The sequence below is a fragment of the Gracilinanus agilis genome, chromosome 5 (genome assembly GCF_016433145.1).
Source record: "Gracilinanus agilis isolate LMUSP501 chromosome 5, AgileGrace, whole genome shotgun sequence".
Taxonomy (NCBI): domain Eukaryota; kingdom Metazoa; phylum Chordata; class Mammalia; order Didelphimorphia; family Didelphidae; genus Gracilinanus; species Gracilinanus agilis.
The window spans coordinates 25667041-25680534 of NC_058134.1; the positions used below are offsets into that span (position 1 = coordinate 25667041).

The 13494-nt window shown below is 38.2% G+C and overlaps 1 protein-coding gene across 1 annotated transcript in view; it reads right to left on the reverse strand.

The window, feature by feature from the left end:
- The window catches only part of LOC123249751 (ubiquitin carboxyl-terminal hydrolase 51-like), a 603048-nt gene that overhangs the window by 52833 nt on the left and 536721 nt on the right, over positions 1–13494 (reverse strand). The window contains exon 3 of the mRNA XM_044678878.1: positions 6973–7029. Within this exon, the coding sequence (XP_044534813.1) occupies positions 6973–7029 (57 nt within the window). The remainder of the gene's footprint in view (positions 1–6972; positions 7030–13494) is intronic.

Sequence of the window (13494 nt, forward strand, 5' to 3'; positions counted from 1 at the left end):
CACACACACACACACACACACACACACACACACACACACACACACACATACAGTTTTGGCTATATAATGCTACAAACTAAAACTTGGAAAAATATATTAAAACTATCAGGCTTCCCAAAGGTCTCCTTAATTACAGAAAACTGCTAAGAGTTATGGCTGGCCCCCATTTCCTTAAACTCTAACTGTACAGCAAGCACACTTCAAAAGCTTTGTGTACATACAGAAATTTAATAACTCTGCTGACTGGGGAGTGGAACATCTCGCATAAAGTGAAAACAGACTGGCAGATAGTAACACATGTCCCTGTTGTGAAATGGAGTTGAGTTCAGTGCTCCATCTGTTCCCAGACTTGAGAAGGCTGGGGTTTTCTCAAAATTACGAGAGAAGACTTTGTGTTGTACCAACAGAATGCAGAAATTGGATAAGGTCTGGGCCAAGTAAGCATTGAAAGTGAGTTCCCTCCCCGGTAGAAAATAAAGAAGAAGATGCCAAGCATTTTGGAAGGCCTGCAATTATGGGATCCTGGGTTATTCAAAGGGACCTCAGAAACATTCTAGGTATAGACCTTGGCCAAAAATATATGGGCAGTGTCAAAGATGGATACGATTTGAACACAAGTTCTCAAACTATAGATCAAGTGGTCTTTACACGGGACAGTTCACTAATAAAATTCTGTTGTTTCTTCATCTAGGAAAAACACTAGATTTGGAGTCAGAAGACCTAAGTCAATATCCCAGGTGAATATAACCCTCTTCGTCTAAGTTACCTAATTTGTTAAATAAGAGAGTTGAACTAGATAATCTTTATGGCTCTATTCAGATAATATTTTATAATCCAATGGCTTCTTTGTACCTCAGTTTTCTCATTTGTAAAAAAAAAAGCGTACATTGAACTAGATAAACTCTGAGATTCCTTCCATCTACAGATCAATTATCCAGTGAGGTAAAATGCCACCATTTGCTTTTTCAGATTTATGAGATAATCATATTTTAATAGATCGAGGAGTGAGCAAAAACTCACCACTCCCAAGATCATTTTTCCCAAGAATCTTTTTAGTGCTTGGTTCCTGGGAGTGTAAAGGAGCAGTTCACCCTATCTTTTTGCTTATCAATATTTGTTACAATAACTTATCTTGAAAATGCCAAGAAAATATCAAAGCCTCAAAATCAGGTAAGTTTTCTTGTTGGATATGAAAGATATAAACTTGGATCTGATATGCAGAAAGGATCCAGACAATTGCAATCTGGCCCTATGCCAGGAGCGACATGCCTGGTGTCTAGTGAAAGCTATTAGCAGTCTTTCAGATGTGTTCTAATATCTATCTCTACTGTCTAATACTTGAAACAGAAGTGGCAGTCGTCACAGATGTGATTGTCTTTGGGGCATTGGTGGAAAACATCTGGGGAAGTTATTTGTTTGTTTGTTTGTTTGTTTTTTTGGTTTCAGTTGGCCAGAGACATTGAATGTTAGCTGATTGACTCAATCTTGCAAAAGAGAAAGGATGAGGTCAGGCTAGCTAGGCTGGAAGAATTTAAATAAAGAAGTCTCAATACTGCTTGGGTTTAGCTTAGCCCTCAGGCAACAGCGCATTTTAAACAATTAATCAGCAAGGACTTATTAAAAGTCTACTATAAAAAATGGCTATTGACTGACTGACTGACTACTGGCCAGACTACTACAGTCTGGCTGGACTAAGTCTTGGAAGGCAAAAACCTAAGCAAAATAGTGCTCTCAAATTTAGCAAAAATGTGCATGAGATGGATGCTTTTTATCTTAGGCCACATTTCTCTTCTGAAGAACTCAATGTGCTAGAAAAGTAGGAACCTTGACATTTGAATATCTAGAATTATGCATTGTTCCAATTGAAGAGAAAGGACCCAAAGTGAAGCAGGCAACAAAGCCCTCTGCTACCTTCTGCCTGGGATCTAATTTTGCTGAACCTTTTCTTCATAATCTTTTTAGTCTTCTCTTTTCCATGATCTTTTTTTTCTGCCTCCTGGTTCTGTGTTCTTGCCTTGCCTATTGAACCTATGTGTATATCAGGGATCTCTTTGGGAATCTGGTGAAGCCTGTGGAACCTTTCTCAGAAAAATGTTTTTAAATGCATAAAGATTATAAAACGATACCAATTTTATTGAAATACTATACATATACTTATACACATTTATATTCATGTATATATGTCTGCATATATATGTACATCTGCATATGTATTACACACTTGTGGGACTATATAGTTTTAATAATTTGTATGCAGATGTGTGTATATGATATATGTATTGTGTGTATGTATGTATTCTCACATATACATATACTGTTCCCAAAAACCAGGTTAAGAACTCCTGCAGTAGGTAACACTGTGAGTTCTGCTGATAGACAGGCTGGAGTATATGCAGTTTAGCTACATTTCAGTCTTTTGTTGACATTTATTCTCCATATTCTAGCCCTTAAGTTCTCCTCTGAGACTTCTTGATGTAGAGCTGACTCTGGGTCAAGGAAGATTATGCCAACAGAGCAAAGCTTTTTCAGATCCCATCAAATGGGAAAGTTGTTGAATAACCTCCTGAAAGAGAGATAATATGCCTATCATCTTAGGTCCCAACTAGAATACCCCATCACCATACCAGGCATGCTGGTTGTGGGTGGGATAAATGATTTTGGTCTCAATAGTTTTTGGATTCTTGAAGAGTGTCCATCTACTTAATTCAAATATTTGCTCATGATCCCATGAGAGAAAGAAGGGAATGACAGATTTTTGAAATATTGAAGGATTACTCCTTCTCTATCCACCATTACAGATACACGACTAAAAATCAGAAGCAAATATGAAGAGGAGGTCCATTGCTTCCCTCTGGGTTTTACTAGGGTGCCATCAGCTATACCAGTCTTTTCTTAATTTCTCTAAAGGTTAACACCTCCCTTAATGCAAGTTATTCTGTACTTATTTTTATGTATTGTGTTTTAACTTCTACAGATACACATTGCTTCTTCCTGGCAGTAAGTAAGCACCTTGAGAAAAGGGAGTGTTTTAATTAGCCTTTGATCCACAGTGCTTAGCAACCATGCTTCACACAAAGATCAATTAGCAATCATTTAATAAGTGTGTGCTCTGTGCTAGGAACTGTGCTAAGCAAGGGCTAACAAGACAGAAATGAAACCATTCCCTTCCTGTAGGGGGTTTCCTTGGACATGAAGGGGTGAGAAATTGGAAATGTATGCAGATAGAGAGAAAAAGAAAATCCATGCAAAATAGATCTCAAGGGATTGTGTGGGGGAGATTGATCTTTAATAGCTGAGGAGGGAAGAGAATCAGGAAAAGACTTGGAGGAGGCAGCATCAGAGTTGTGTTTGGAGGAATAGTCAGAGCCTTCCAGGGAAGGCAAAAAGCCTGTGCCTAAGGCAAGGAGGCAGCAGATGGAACATCACGTGTGGGAAACAAGTTGTAGGTCCATTTCGCTGGAACATGGAGTTGATAAAGAAGAAGAATGTGGAATGGCCTACAATTTCCTTACTTTTGGGGCAAGGAATGTGAGCACAGATACAGCTAGATGGAGATACAGTTATAAAAATGCATGTACACAAGGAAACCTTCTTTGAGCTATATAACTGTGTAGGAATACATATGAACACACATGTAAATAAACATGTATATATAATCACAACGCACGCACTGAATATGTGCACAAGGGTGTGCATGTGTATGTTTCATATATGTACACTGATAGTTATTGCTATATTTAAATGTGTACATACACATAGTATATATACAAATATACATTCACATGAGTTAAAACAAATTTAAATGGGTTTTCTTACTCTTGGGAGGCAGCCTGATTTCATGGAAAAAGCAATAGATTGAAATTCCGAAGTCCCAGGTTGAAATTCCAGCTCTATCTCTAGAAGTTTGGGCAGCTCATTTCCTTCTCTGGGTCTGTTTGTTTGTGGTTTTTTTTAAGGCCTTAGATTGGAAGCCCCACAAAGTCCCTTTCAGCTCTAGGTCTATGCCCCTATGATCTCTCCAATGCTCAAAGTCCCCCATGTTTGTCAATCTTTCCAAAACCCCTTCATTTGGTCTTCCAGTGCCTAGGCTACGTGTAGAACTCTAATCGAGTCAATGATTCAATCGGATTTTTAATAAATGTTTAGTAGATGCTTTTTGGATGAATTAAGAGGATGCCTCCTGAACAGGCAGAAACCTTGATAGGTGTTTTTTTCAGAATTATAGAGGGTCAATAAAAAGTTATCCTAAGACGTTTCTAGACACTCAAAGGCCCCTGGACCCCAGTTGGTAGAGCCAGTGTTATAGTTATTACAAAACAATCTCAGTCTTCACCTCTTAATCTTCTCCCTTTGACTACAAGAAGTCAGAGCAGCAAAAAAGCATGCAAGAATGGGGCAGGGGAAGGGGGAGGATGAAGAGAGAGAAATTGCCTCCAGTGTAGCCTTTGTCAAGTATCTCATGAGCCAAGGGTTCAGGTTTGCAGTTCTAGCAAAGTATGTCTGCCTACAGCCCTAATGACACATCTGGAAACCCCTGCTGCTGGCAGGAAAGAATTATGGATGGGGCCTCTGGAAAAATCTCATGCCAGAGAGCACTGGGGATTCTTAGCCATTCATGCTGAGCTTGGAATGTAACTAGGAGCAAAAGTTTCCAAGGCCTTTCCCTTGAGAAGCTGTACAGACTCACAAGGAAGTTCCAAGCCAGAGTATAAGTAGGAGTGTCCAAAGAAGTAAAGAAAGGGCAGTGTGGGAAAAGAAAGGGATGGGAAAGGCAAAGGGAAGGGAAAGGAGGGGGACAGGAATAGGGAAAAATGGAAGCAATAAAGATGGAGGGATAGAAGGCACATGCAGGAATGAAGGAACAGGGAAACAGATAAAAGTAGGAGATCTAAATAAAAATGAACATAGCAAGAATGAAACCTCTCCTATGCTATTTGATTTCATGCAAGGGAACCCTCAATTTCTTGCACTAAGGATGTGGACAATGGCACTTTTCAGGAGAAACTCCCTATACCTGAGAAGGGAGGTAAAATCTAATATGTGCCCCAAGGGAAGGCAGGGAAGGGCATGTACTACTCCTTCAGGGCAGGGACTCTGCTGTCTCCTTGAAGTGATTTAACATCCCCTAGCACCTCATATGAGGGCCTGAACACAGAGGGAACACAATAAAACTTTATGAGGTTTTTAAAGCACCTTTTATCCAAAGAGCTCAAGGCACTGTACAAATAACTCAACCACCTACAGAGGCATACCTGCTCAGTGTTCCTGCGTAAAACAACAGTAGCAACAACAAATGATCATTTTACCCAACCATTTTCCTTTTCAAATTGAGTTGACTTGCCCATGGTTCATCATATAGACAAATAGTCAAGGCAAAATTAGAGCCCACGGCGTCTACCTCTGAATCCAATTTTCTTTCTAGCATCATAGGCAGAGCTGGGGGCCGTGGAAAGAGTACTAAGCTGGTAGTTAAAGGGCATGAGTGCGTCCTTTTTGCTCTTATTTACTCATGGCATTCCATCTCCCATCTCAGAGATTGTCCAGGCTATCCCTTATGCCTGGAATGCCCTTCTCAATCTTCTCTCTGGTTCTTTGAAACCTAATTCAAATGGTAAACGAAGAAGCCATCTTTCCCATCACCTACCACGTGAATTCCTTTAAAATTTGACCATCTGTGAACCTTATTATCCTCCTGGGAGACCACAACAGACATGGTGCTCATACCTCTTCAGTGCCCTCCATCCCTGGAACTGCTCAGATTGGAAGGCAGAGTGGAGAGTCCCTCCCCAAACCTCTATTTAAGTAGGGGACTCAAGTCAACCATCCCTTCATTTCCCACATAGCTGTACTCCTTTGCATTTCTCCATCATGCTCCCTAGTCTATGTTCCTATCCCATCCCCAACCCTTCAGCTTCCTTCAGTGAATTATCATCCTGCATTATATTGTAAACTCCTTGAGGGCAGAGACTATTTCATTCATAATTTGATGTCTTCAACAACTAGCACATAATTGATGCTTAAGAAATGCTTGCAGATTGAGTGTATAACCCAGCTCTTCTACTTGTTACCTATAAGATCTGGGGCAAGTCACTTCACCTCTTTCTTCCTATAACTTTATGCCATTCTTTCCCTGTTCCTTGCCCAATTCAACCTCAAATTGCATTAAATTCTTTAGAGGAAGCCAAAGAATCATGGTTTCCTGATTAGCTACCCATTTTTCCTTCCCCGTCTCCCTAATAAATATAAAATGGGGATTTGATTAGATGGCCTTCAAGGGAATTCTAACTAGAGATCCTTGGCTTCACAGAATTAATCTGCAAATCAGAGGAGCTATATATATTTGAAGTACTTTGCACCTTATAGTAACATATACATGAGTCATTAGTAATATGACTCTTAATATTATACTTTTACTACCATATTTAGAATATTAAAACCACTAAAGAAAACTCCAATTCTTTTGGTTCCATTTCCAGCCAACTCTGTCCCTTACTGGCTTCTATCAGGTTTCCTCCTCTACTTAGATCAACATACTATGATCAAATGTATGCCTCAATTTTCTCTTCCAAGTTGGGCTTAAGAGAAGGAGAAAAGGGCTCTCCTGGAAGGTTGGGATCATCAACTAATCACAGCAGCAGTTGGTCTATGACTGTGATCTCTGAGTAATTCATGCCTTCAGAGGAAAGTTCCAGATTGCCATACTTTGGAGGTAAGATATTGGGGGGCTCTTGTATTCCCCTATTGACTTAAAAATCTGTTTGTCAAAGTTTGAACCAAGGAAATGAACATGATTGGCCACTGGTGTATGTGAACTGGCCTGCAGCTGTCAGTTCTTTGGCCTGATTGGTCCACAACATGAAAACTATGGAGAAACATTCTAGTGATGAAATGTGCACAAGGGCTATACAAGCCTTACTTTATGAACAAGTACACAAACAAAAACGACAATGCAATAAATGTTCTTCTACTTACGGAATACTCTATTGCAGAAATGGGGCACGTCCCCAGGCTCCCGCGTCCCAGGCTTCTCTGAAATAAATGCACAGTGATTTAATTACTAAGAGACCCTCCAGCAGAACTACTCTCACAAAGCAAAAACAAAACAGTTCTCTCAATTTTTATCAACCCCAACCCTTATGCCACCAGCCCTATCCCACATAGGCTAGGATTGATTGCCATAGTAATCAAGATTTGCCTTTCTAGGTATATTTCACAAGACAATCCCACTATGCCAGCCATCCTGGGAGAGATGTACAGTAAGAGGGTCTAGGTTCAAACCTTGCCTTTGCCACTTGTAACCTATGTGACCTCAGGCATATTTCTTACCCTACATGGGTCTCAGTTTTCTCAAATGTAAAATAAGAGGTTTGTACAAGATGACCTCTAATGTTCATTATAGCTTTAAATCAATGAATGATCTTCCCTGGGCCTCGATTTCCTTATCTTTAAAATTAGTGGATTGAACTAAATGTTCTAAAGGATTTCTTCAAATTCTTATCCTTAGGAATTTTCTGTCTTTTCAACCTTACTATTGGTATTACCTTTGCCCATCATGTTCATCAATGGGGATATATTCATAAGGAAGCCATTATTCAAAGATGAGTTTAACCATCATCTATTCCAAGAAGTCTGACCTGCTTTCCCTGTAGTGGTCATCTCTCCAACTCCTGAACACATACAATACTTGTGATTTGCATAATTTTTTTAATTTTCTGGTTGAAGAAAAGGAACTCAGCCTTATGATCTGATCTTGGTGGGGAACTCCCACTGATGAGAAGCCGAATGAATGAATGAATGAATAAGTGCAATCCTCAGATAAACTGAGAATCACGCTTCCATCCATGCTCTCACCATCCTTCCAAATTTCTCCATGAGTAATACAAATGAAGTTAACTGCCCCCTCTGACCATTATATAGTGAAAGGGCAAAGTAGGACTGAAATGGCTAAAAGGCAATAAGCTAGCAGAAGAGAGAAACAGAGTCCAAGCAATTCACAACTAAGGATCTTACACAGTCAAGGATCCCAAGTTGGCTATATTTTAAGATCAAGCCTCTTTACTAATGACAATTCTGGAAGGAAATTTGAGATTCATTCTAGTAGAAATGACCATGAGAAGAAGCTAAACTGAATAACCACAGGCAGATTAATTGGGGCAAAAACCTTGTAATGTGCTTATAAAATTATATGAAGATGAAAGGGAAGAGGATAGAATCATATGGGCTACATAGAACATCATTTTATGTCCCAATCCCTGAAGCACTAAGCTTCAATTATCATGAATATTTTATCCTGCCCATCAACAAATATTAGTGGGAATAAAATTATCAGGCCATTTAAGTGGTCCAATCCCTTCAGATCTCCCACCATAGTAACTGTCTGATTAATCCATGGCAGGCAGAACTGGCCCCAGGCCAGGCTGTGAAGAAAATGTCTGTTTTCTACACATTTTCCTACTATAACTTCCCATTTTATCATATTGGTATTAAAAGATTACAGTTCAGTAAAAATAGGAAGAAAAAAACACATTGAATTTTTAATCAGAGGTTAGATTCAAATGCCAGGCCTGACACTGACTACTTTTGTGATCCTGAGTTAGTCACTTCATTAGATTTCATGTGTAAAATGAAGGGGTTGGACTAGATCACTTTTGTGGCTCCTGCTATCTCTATAGCTATGATCCACACCTATGTTTCCTCTGGGTCTTATCTTCCTCAGCTGTTAAATAAAGGAAGTAGACAGGATAAGTTCGAAGTTCCCTTTGAAAGTCTGCCCAATTTCTCTAACTCAATGGCATGGGGTACACCCCTCATTCCCACTTCTCAATCAAGGGCCCTCGAGTTGTTTTCCTCCCCTTTGCCTTCAAAGCCTCCATTAGGAAAGGATACATTTGAGATTTTAATTCTTCATTGGACACTGTCATCTTACAAATGTGGACACTATAGTTAGTTGGGCACTTCACATCCATCCTTGCCTTCTATTCTGTTGTGGCTCCTCTCTAGGTTCTCTCATAAAGCCTCCACAGGGGCTCTACTCAGAGTGCAGGGACCTGTCCTGGAGACCTCTCCCACTCCAGAAACTCATTCACACTAAGACATCAAGGGACTGATGAGGCCAACCCTGTTGTATTTTAATGTTGTTTTCATTTTAACTTAAAGCAATGCTTTAAGGTAAAAATGAAGTCAGTCCTGATGAAATATTAGAAAAGGCTGGTAGAGAACAAGGCTCCTTAATGCCATTTAAATCACTGTAGGCAGCTCGCTCCTTCATTGATGGGGAAGTCTAGCCTTCTCTAAAGGGTTGTTTCAAAACAATGTTCCCTTAGACAGAGCATCTGTGCTCATGGCAAGTTTCACTTAGATTTCTTTCTTTTCTTCCCAAACTGTAGATTTAATGGCACTCTGGCTTTGGATATTTTAATCAAGTGTCTTTAAATCATTTCTCCATGACTGCCTCTCTACTTCCATGATTATAACCATCTCTACTGAACTGCTTCACTGTGCTATGATAATATAATACATCATCAAGTCAAGGTCCTTCGAGGAGGCCCAGGATTTTACAGTCTTGTCATGCTTAGGTTTCTGCTCTTTCTTTAACTTAAAATTATAGATTTTGAGTCGGAAAGGAACTTAGATATCAACTTTACAAACATTAAAGAACAAGAAAACTTGAATGGCTAATTTCTTTTAATTTTTCTCATCTTCTACAATAGATTTTATGTAGAAATGGTCTTGAGACAGGTTACTATCCCACTATTATTTCTTTGTGTTTAATCTCCTATGTGCATTGTGAAGGTCAAGTAGCATGACGTAGACCAATTTTCTCATTTCATCAGTGGAGAAACTGAGTTTGAGAAAAGTTATGACCTGTATAAGGTCACACAGACAATTAAAAATAAGGAGGGTTGAGATCCAAACCTAGGTTCTCTGGTTTTGAGCCCACGCCTTTTCTTACTAAGGTTTGTAGCATGATAACTGAATTGGAGGTATTAAAGCATGGAGTCTGCCAGGAGTAGAAGGCCTTAAGTATAATGAATGGTTCTTATGAGAGGGATTTAAGAAAGACCACATAGGAGAATTATGCAAGATAAGAAGGTTGAATTTCCAATATGCCAATACCTGGAACACTCAGATCCATGGGCTCCCAAATCTACTTTAGCACTGAAATAGCCAAGAGGAGGGAAGGATACTAATTGTATGACAACCTTTAGCCCAATTTTTACGAATAATTGTTCCACTCTAGCATTGGTTTACCTTTCAGTCAATATAAGTGAATGAATGAATACATGCATACATATATACATACATATATACATAAAACATAATAGCCAAGCTAGTTCAGGTACAATTGAGCCTCAGAATGGTCAGATTAAAATAATTAATTATTAGGACACTTTAGAACTTTATCTTCATTTTGCAAAGATGGACTGGATCTATGATTTCTTGGGTAAAGAAATTTTCTAGGGCTCAAAATTCCTTTTAGTAAAGAAATCTGCTCTGCAACACAAAATATTAAAGAGCTGCTTGAGTACTTGCCCAGGGTCATACAGCTACTACATGTCAGGGGGAGTATTTAAATCCAGTCTTTACGTCTGTCAGACTACTTCTCCATCCATTAAAAATATGTTTGAGATATCAGAACTCAAATAGACAAAATAAATGATTAAGAATTAGTTTTTACTGGCACAAAGGCATTTGTTTTTGGGGTTCATTGAACATCTACTCATCTAGTGTCTACTGATACGTTACATAGTGTCTTGGGGAAAAAAACAATTGAAATACTGGGAGCCACTGCTTATAGCAACTCCATCAGAAATGACGGTAGAGTATCCTTGAACTCATTGGGATATATAATTCCATTTATATGCATTCCACTTATAGAAGTTTCTGGGATTGTATCTATTACAGCATGATATACTTGCACATATTCTCCAATCTGTTCTTCTATGCCTTTTCAAAATGGCACCAAATCTGAATTCTTGAAATATCTCCAAAGTCTTCTGCTCAGAAACACCTCTGAGAAATGTGTTAAAATAATCTGCCTTGCCATCCCAAAGTGTGGAGAAAGCTTTAGATGATTATTTAATATCTATGGTGATCTACACATCTGTAATCCTTTAAGGGTTTGATATTAGGAGGCAGCCTTTCATAGAACATGTTTGGGAAGATCTAGATTCAAGTGTTTAAACAAATCACTTGATTAATCAGGGATCTAAGCAACACTCTAAGACTCTAATTTGTAGAAAAGCTACTGACTTGCACTAACAAAGGGAGTTTTCTCACCTAAATTTTTTCTATAATGTAAAATCATAAGCCTAGTTCCTATCCCTTATCCCCAATGCCTCTATGAAAATTCTAGATCAATTTGACCTACTTATATCACAGTGGTGGACTACTAGTACATTAGATTATACACTCCTTCAGAACAGGGTCTATATTTTGCCTTTTTTCATATCCCCAGTATTAAGCACAATGTCTAGCACATAGTAGGAGCTTAATAAACCATATTGATTGATTAAATGATTATTGTCCCTTTCACAAGGTTCATGAATCTTTGATATTCTCAGCCCATTTGAGTAAAACAAAGTGAATTAAAATTTAGGTCTTTTAAAATTCTCTTGTGAAGCTCCTGAAAAGTGTTACAATGAAATCAAAGATCAACCACATTGAGGTTTTCTGAACATTTCTGAGATAAACACAGAAGGTAGTATTTACCATGACATTTTCCTTTAAATTCTAGTTTAACCACTATGTGGGCTTCATGGGAAAATGGATTGCTGAACTCTTTGAGCATTAGCTAATTACCATTATCTTCCTACAGAGTTGGAAATGCTTTGGACAGTCAACACCAATGTGCCATCAACTCAAGGGACAGAGAAGAAGCATGAAGATAAATTGGAAACAGAATAGAAGGTAACTGGCTAGGGATGGATGGACACATGACCACTGCTTAGGATTCTTTAGTTTATTTCATTTAACCTCCTTTCTGCCATGAACTATTCCTACCAATGGCTTAGTTTCAAAACAAAAACTGTTTAGAGGAGGGGAAATGGCTATAATTTCTTGTCTAACTTCAAATAGACCCCCATTGCATCAAAACAATCATTTTGTTCCTTCTTAATTGATCATCTATCCCACTCAACATAATAGCTCTTCTAAACCTTTCTTAAGAAGCAACTAAGTGATGAATTGGAGATAGTCCTGGACTTTGAATCATGAGAACGTGAGACAAAATCCATGTGTAGAAATTTGCTAGTTGAGTGCTCCTGAGAAAATCATTTAACCTTTCTCAGTCCCAATTTTCACATTTTAAAGAGGGAATAATAGCCTCTAATTCACAGGGTTGTTAAGAAAATAAAAAGTATAAAATATTTAAATTGATTTATATACTTTAAATCTCTATAGTAATGCTAGCTCCTAAGAATAGTTTGCCCATTGCTCACTCTCTCAGTTGATAACCTTATCTCATAATTTAACAACGAAAAATTCAAAACATTAATCAAGAGATGCTTCTCCCACAAATCTCCCATTCACTTCACAATTCACTGACATAACTTCTGACTATTTCCCACTTTTGTCTCTGATAAAGAGGTGGTTCTTCTCCTATACCACAACTATATGATTTCACATTCCTTTGTTTTCTCTAAGCAATTGGCCCATTTTAAACAGTATATTTCTTTAATCTTCAGGGGTTTTCCCCTTGTTTACTGGTTTCCTTCCAGCTACCCACAAACATACCCAAGTCTTGGAAGAAAGAAAGAAAGAAAGAAAGAAAGAAAGAAAGAAAGAAAGAAAGAAAGAAAGAAAGAAAGAAAGAAAAGGAATCTCTTCATAGTTTATCCCCTACCTACCTTTCCACTCTTCTTTACCCATTGGGCCTTTCCAGATAGTCTACAATACAATCATACTAACTTACTACCCAGTGAGTACAGTGATACTTTATCTTTTCTGTGTCTCTCACACCACCTTTTCTGTCTTTCTAAAAATTCTTCCTTTTCTCATCTGCCCCTTAGAATTTCTAATTTCCTTAGACTCATCATCACTTTCTACATAAAACCTCCTAGCCACTAGTTAATTCCCTGCCAAAGTTGCCTTATATGTATTTTGCATATACATATTGTTCAACTTATCTAAATGCACTTTTAAGCTCTTAAAATCATATGTGTAGGTCTCTACATGTCTATATAGGTAGAGGTTTTCTAAGGTATTCAAATATGAGCTTGAAGCCAGTGACTATTTCCTTTCTGTCATTGTATTTCCAATGCTCAGTAAAATGCCTGGTTCAAAGGGAACAATTAATAAATGCTATTTTATTAACTAATTGATTCAGGGAAAATTGGATCTAGGAGATGAATTTAGAGATAGACACTTTTGACTAAAGTTATCATTAATTTAAGGGATTTTTATTAGAATAGACTTGTGATTTGACACGTTGTTGTAAGGCCTAGGTGAAGAAATACCTTAAAGATGGTGAAATCACACAGAGTTTAAGTGATC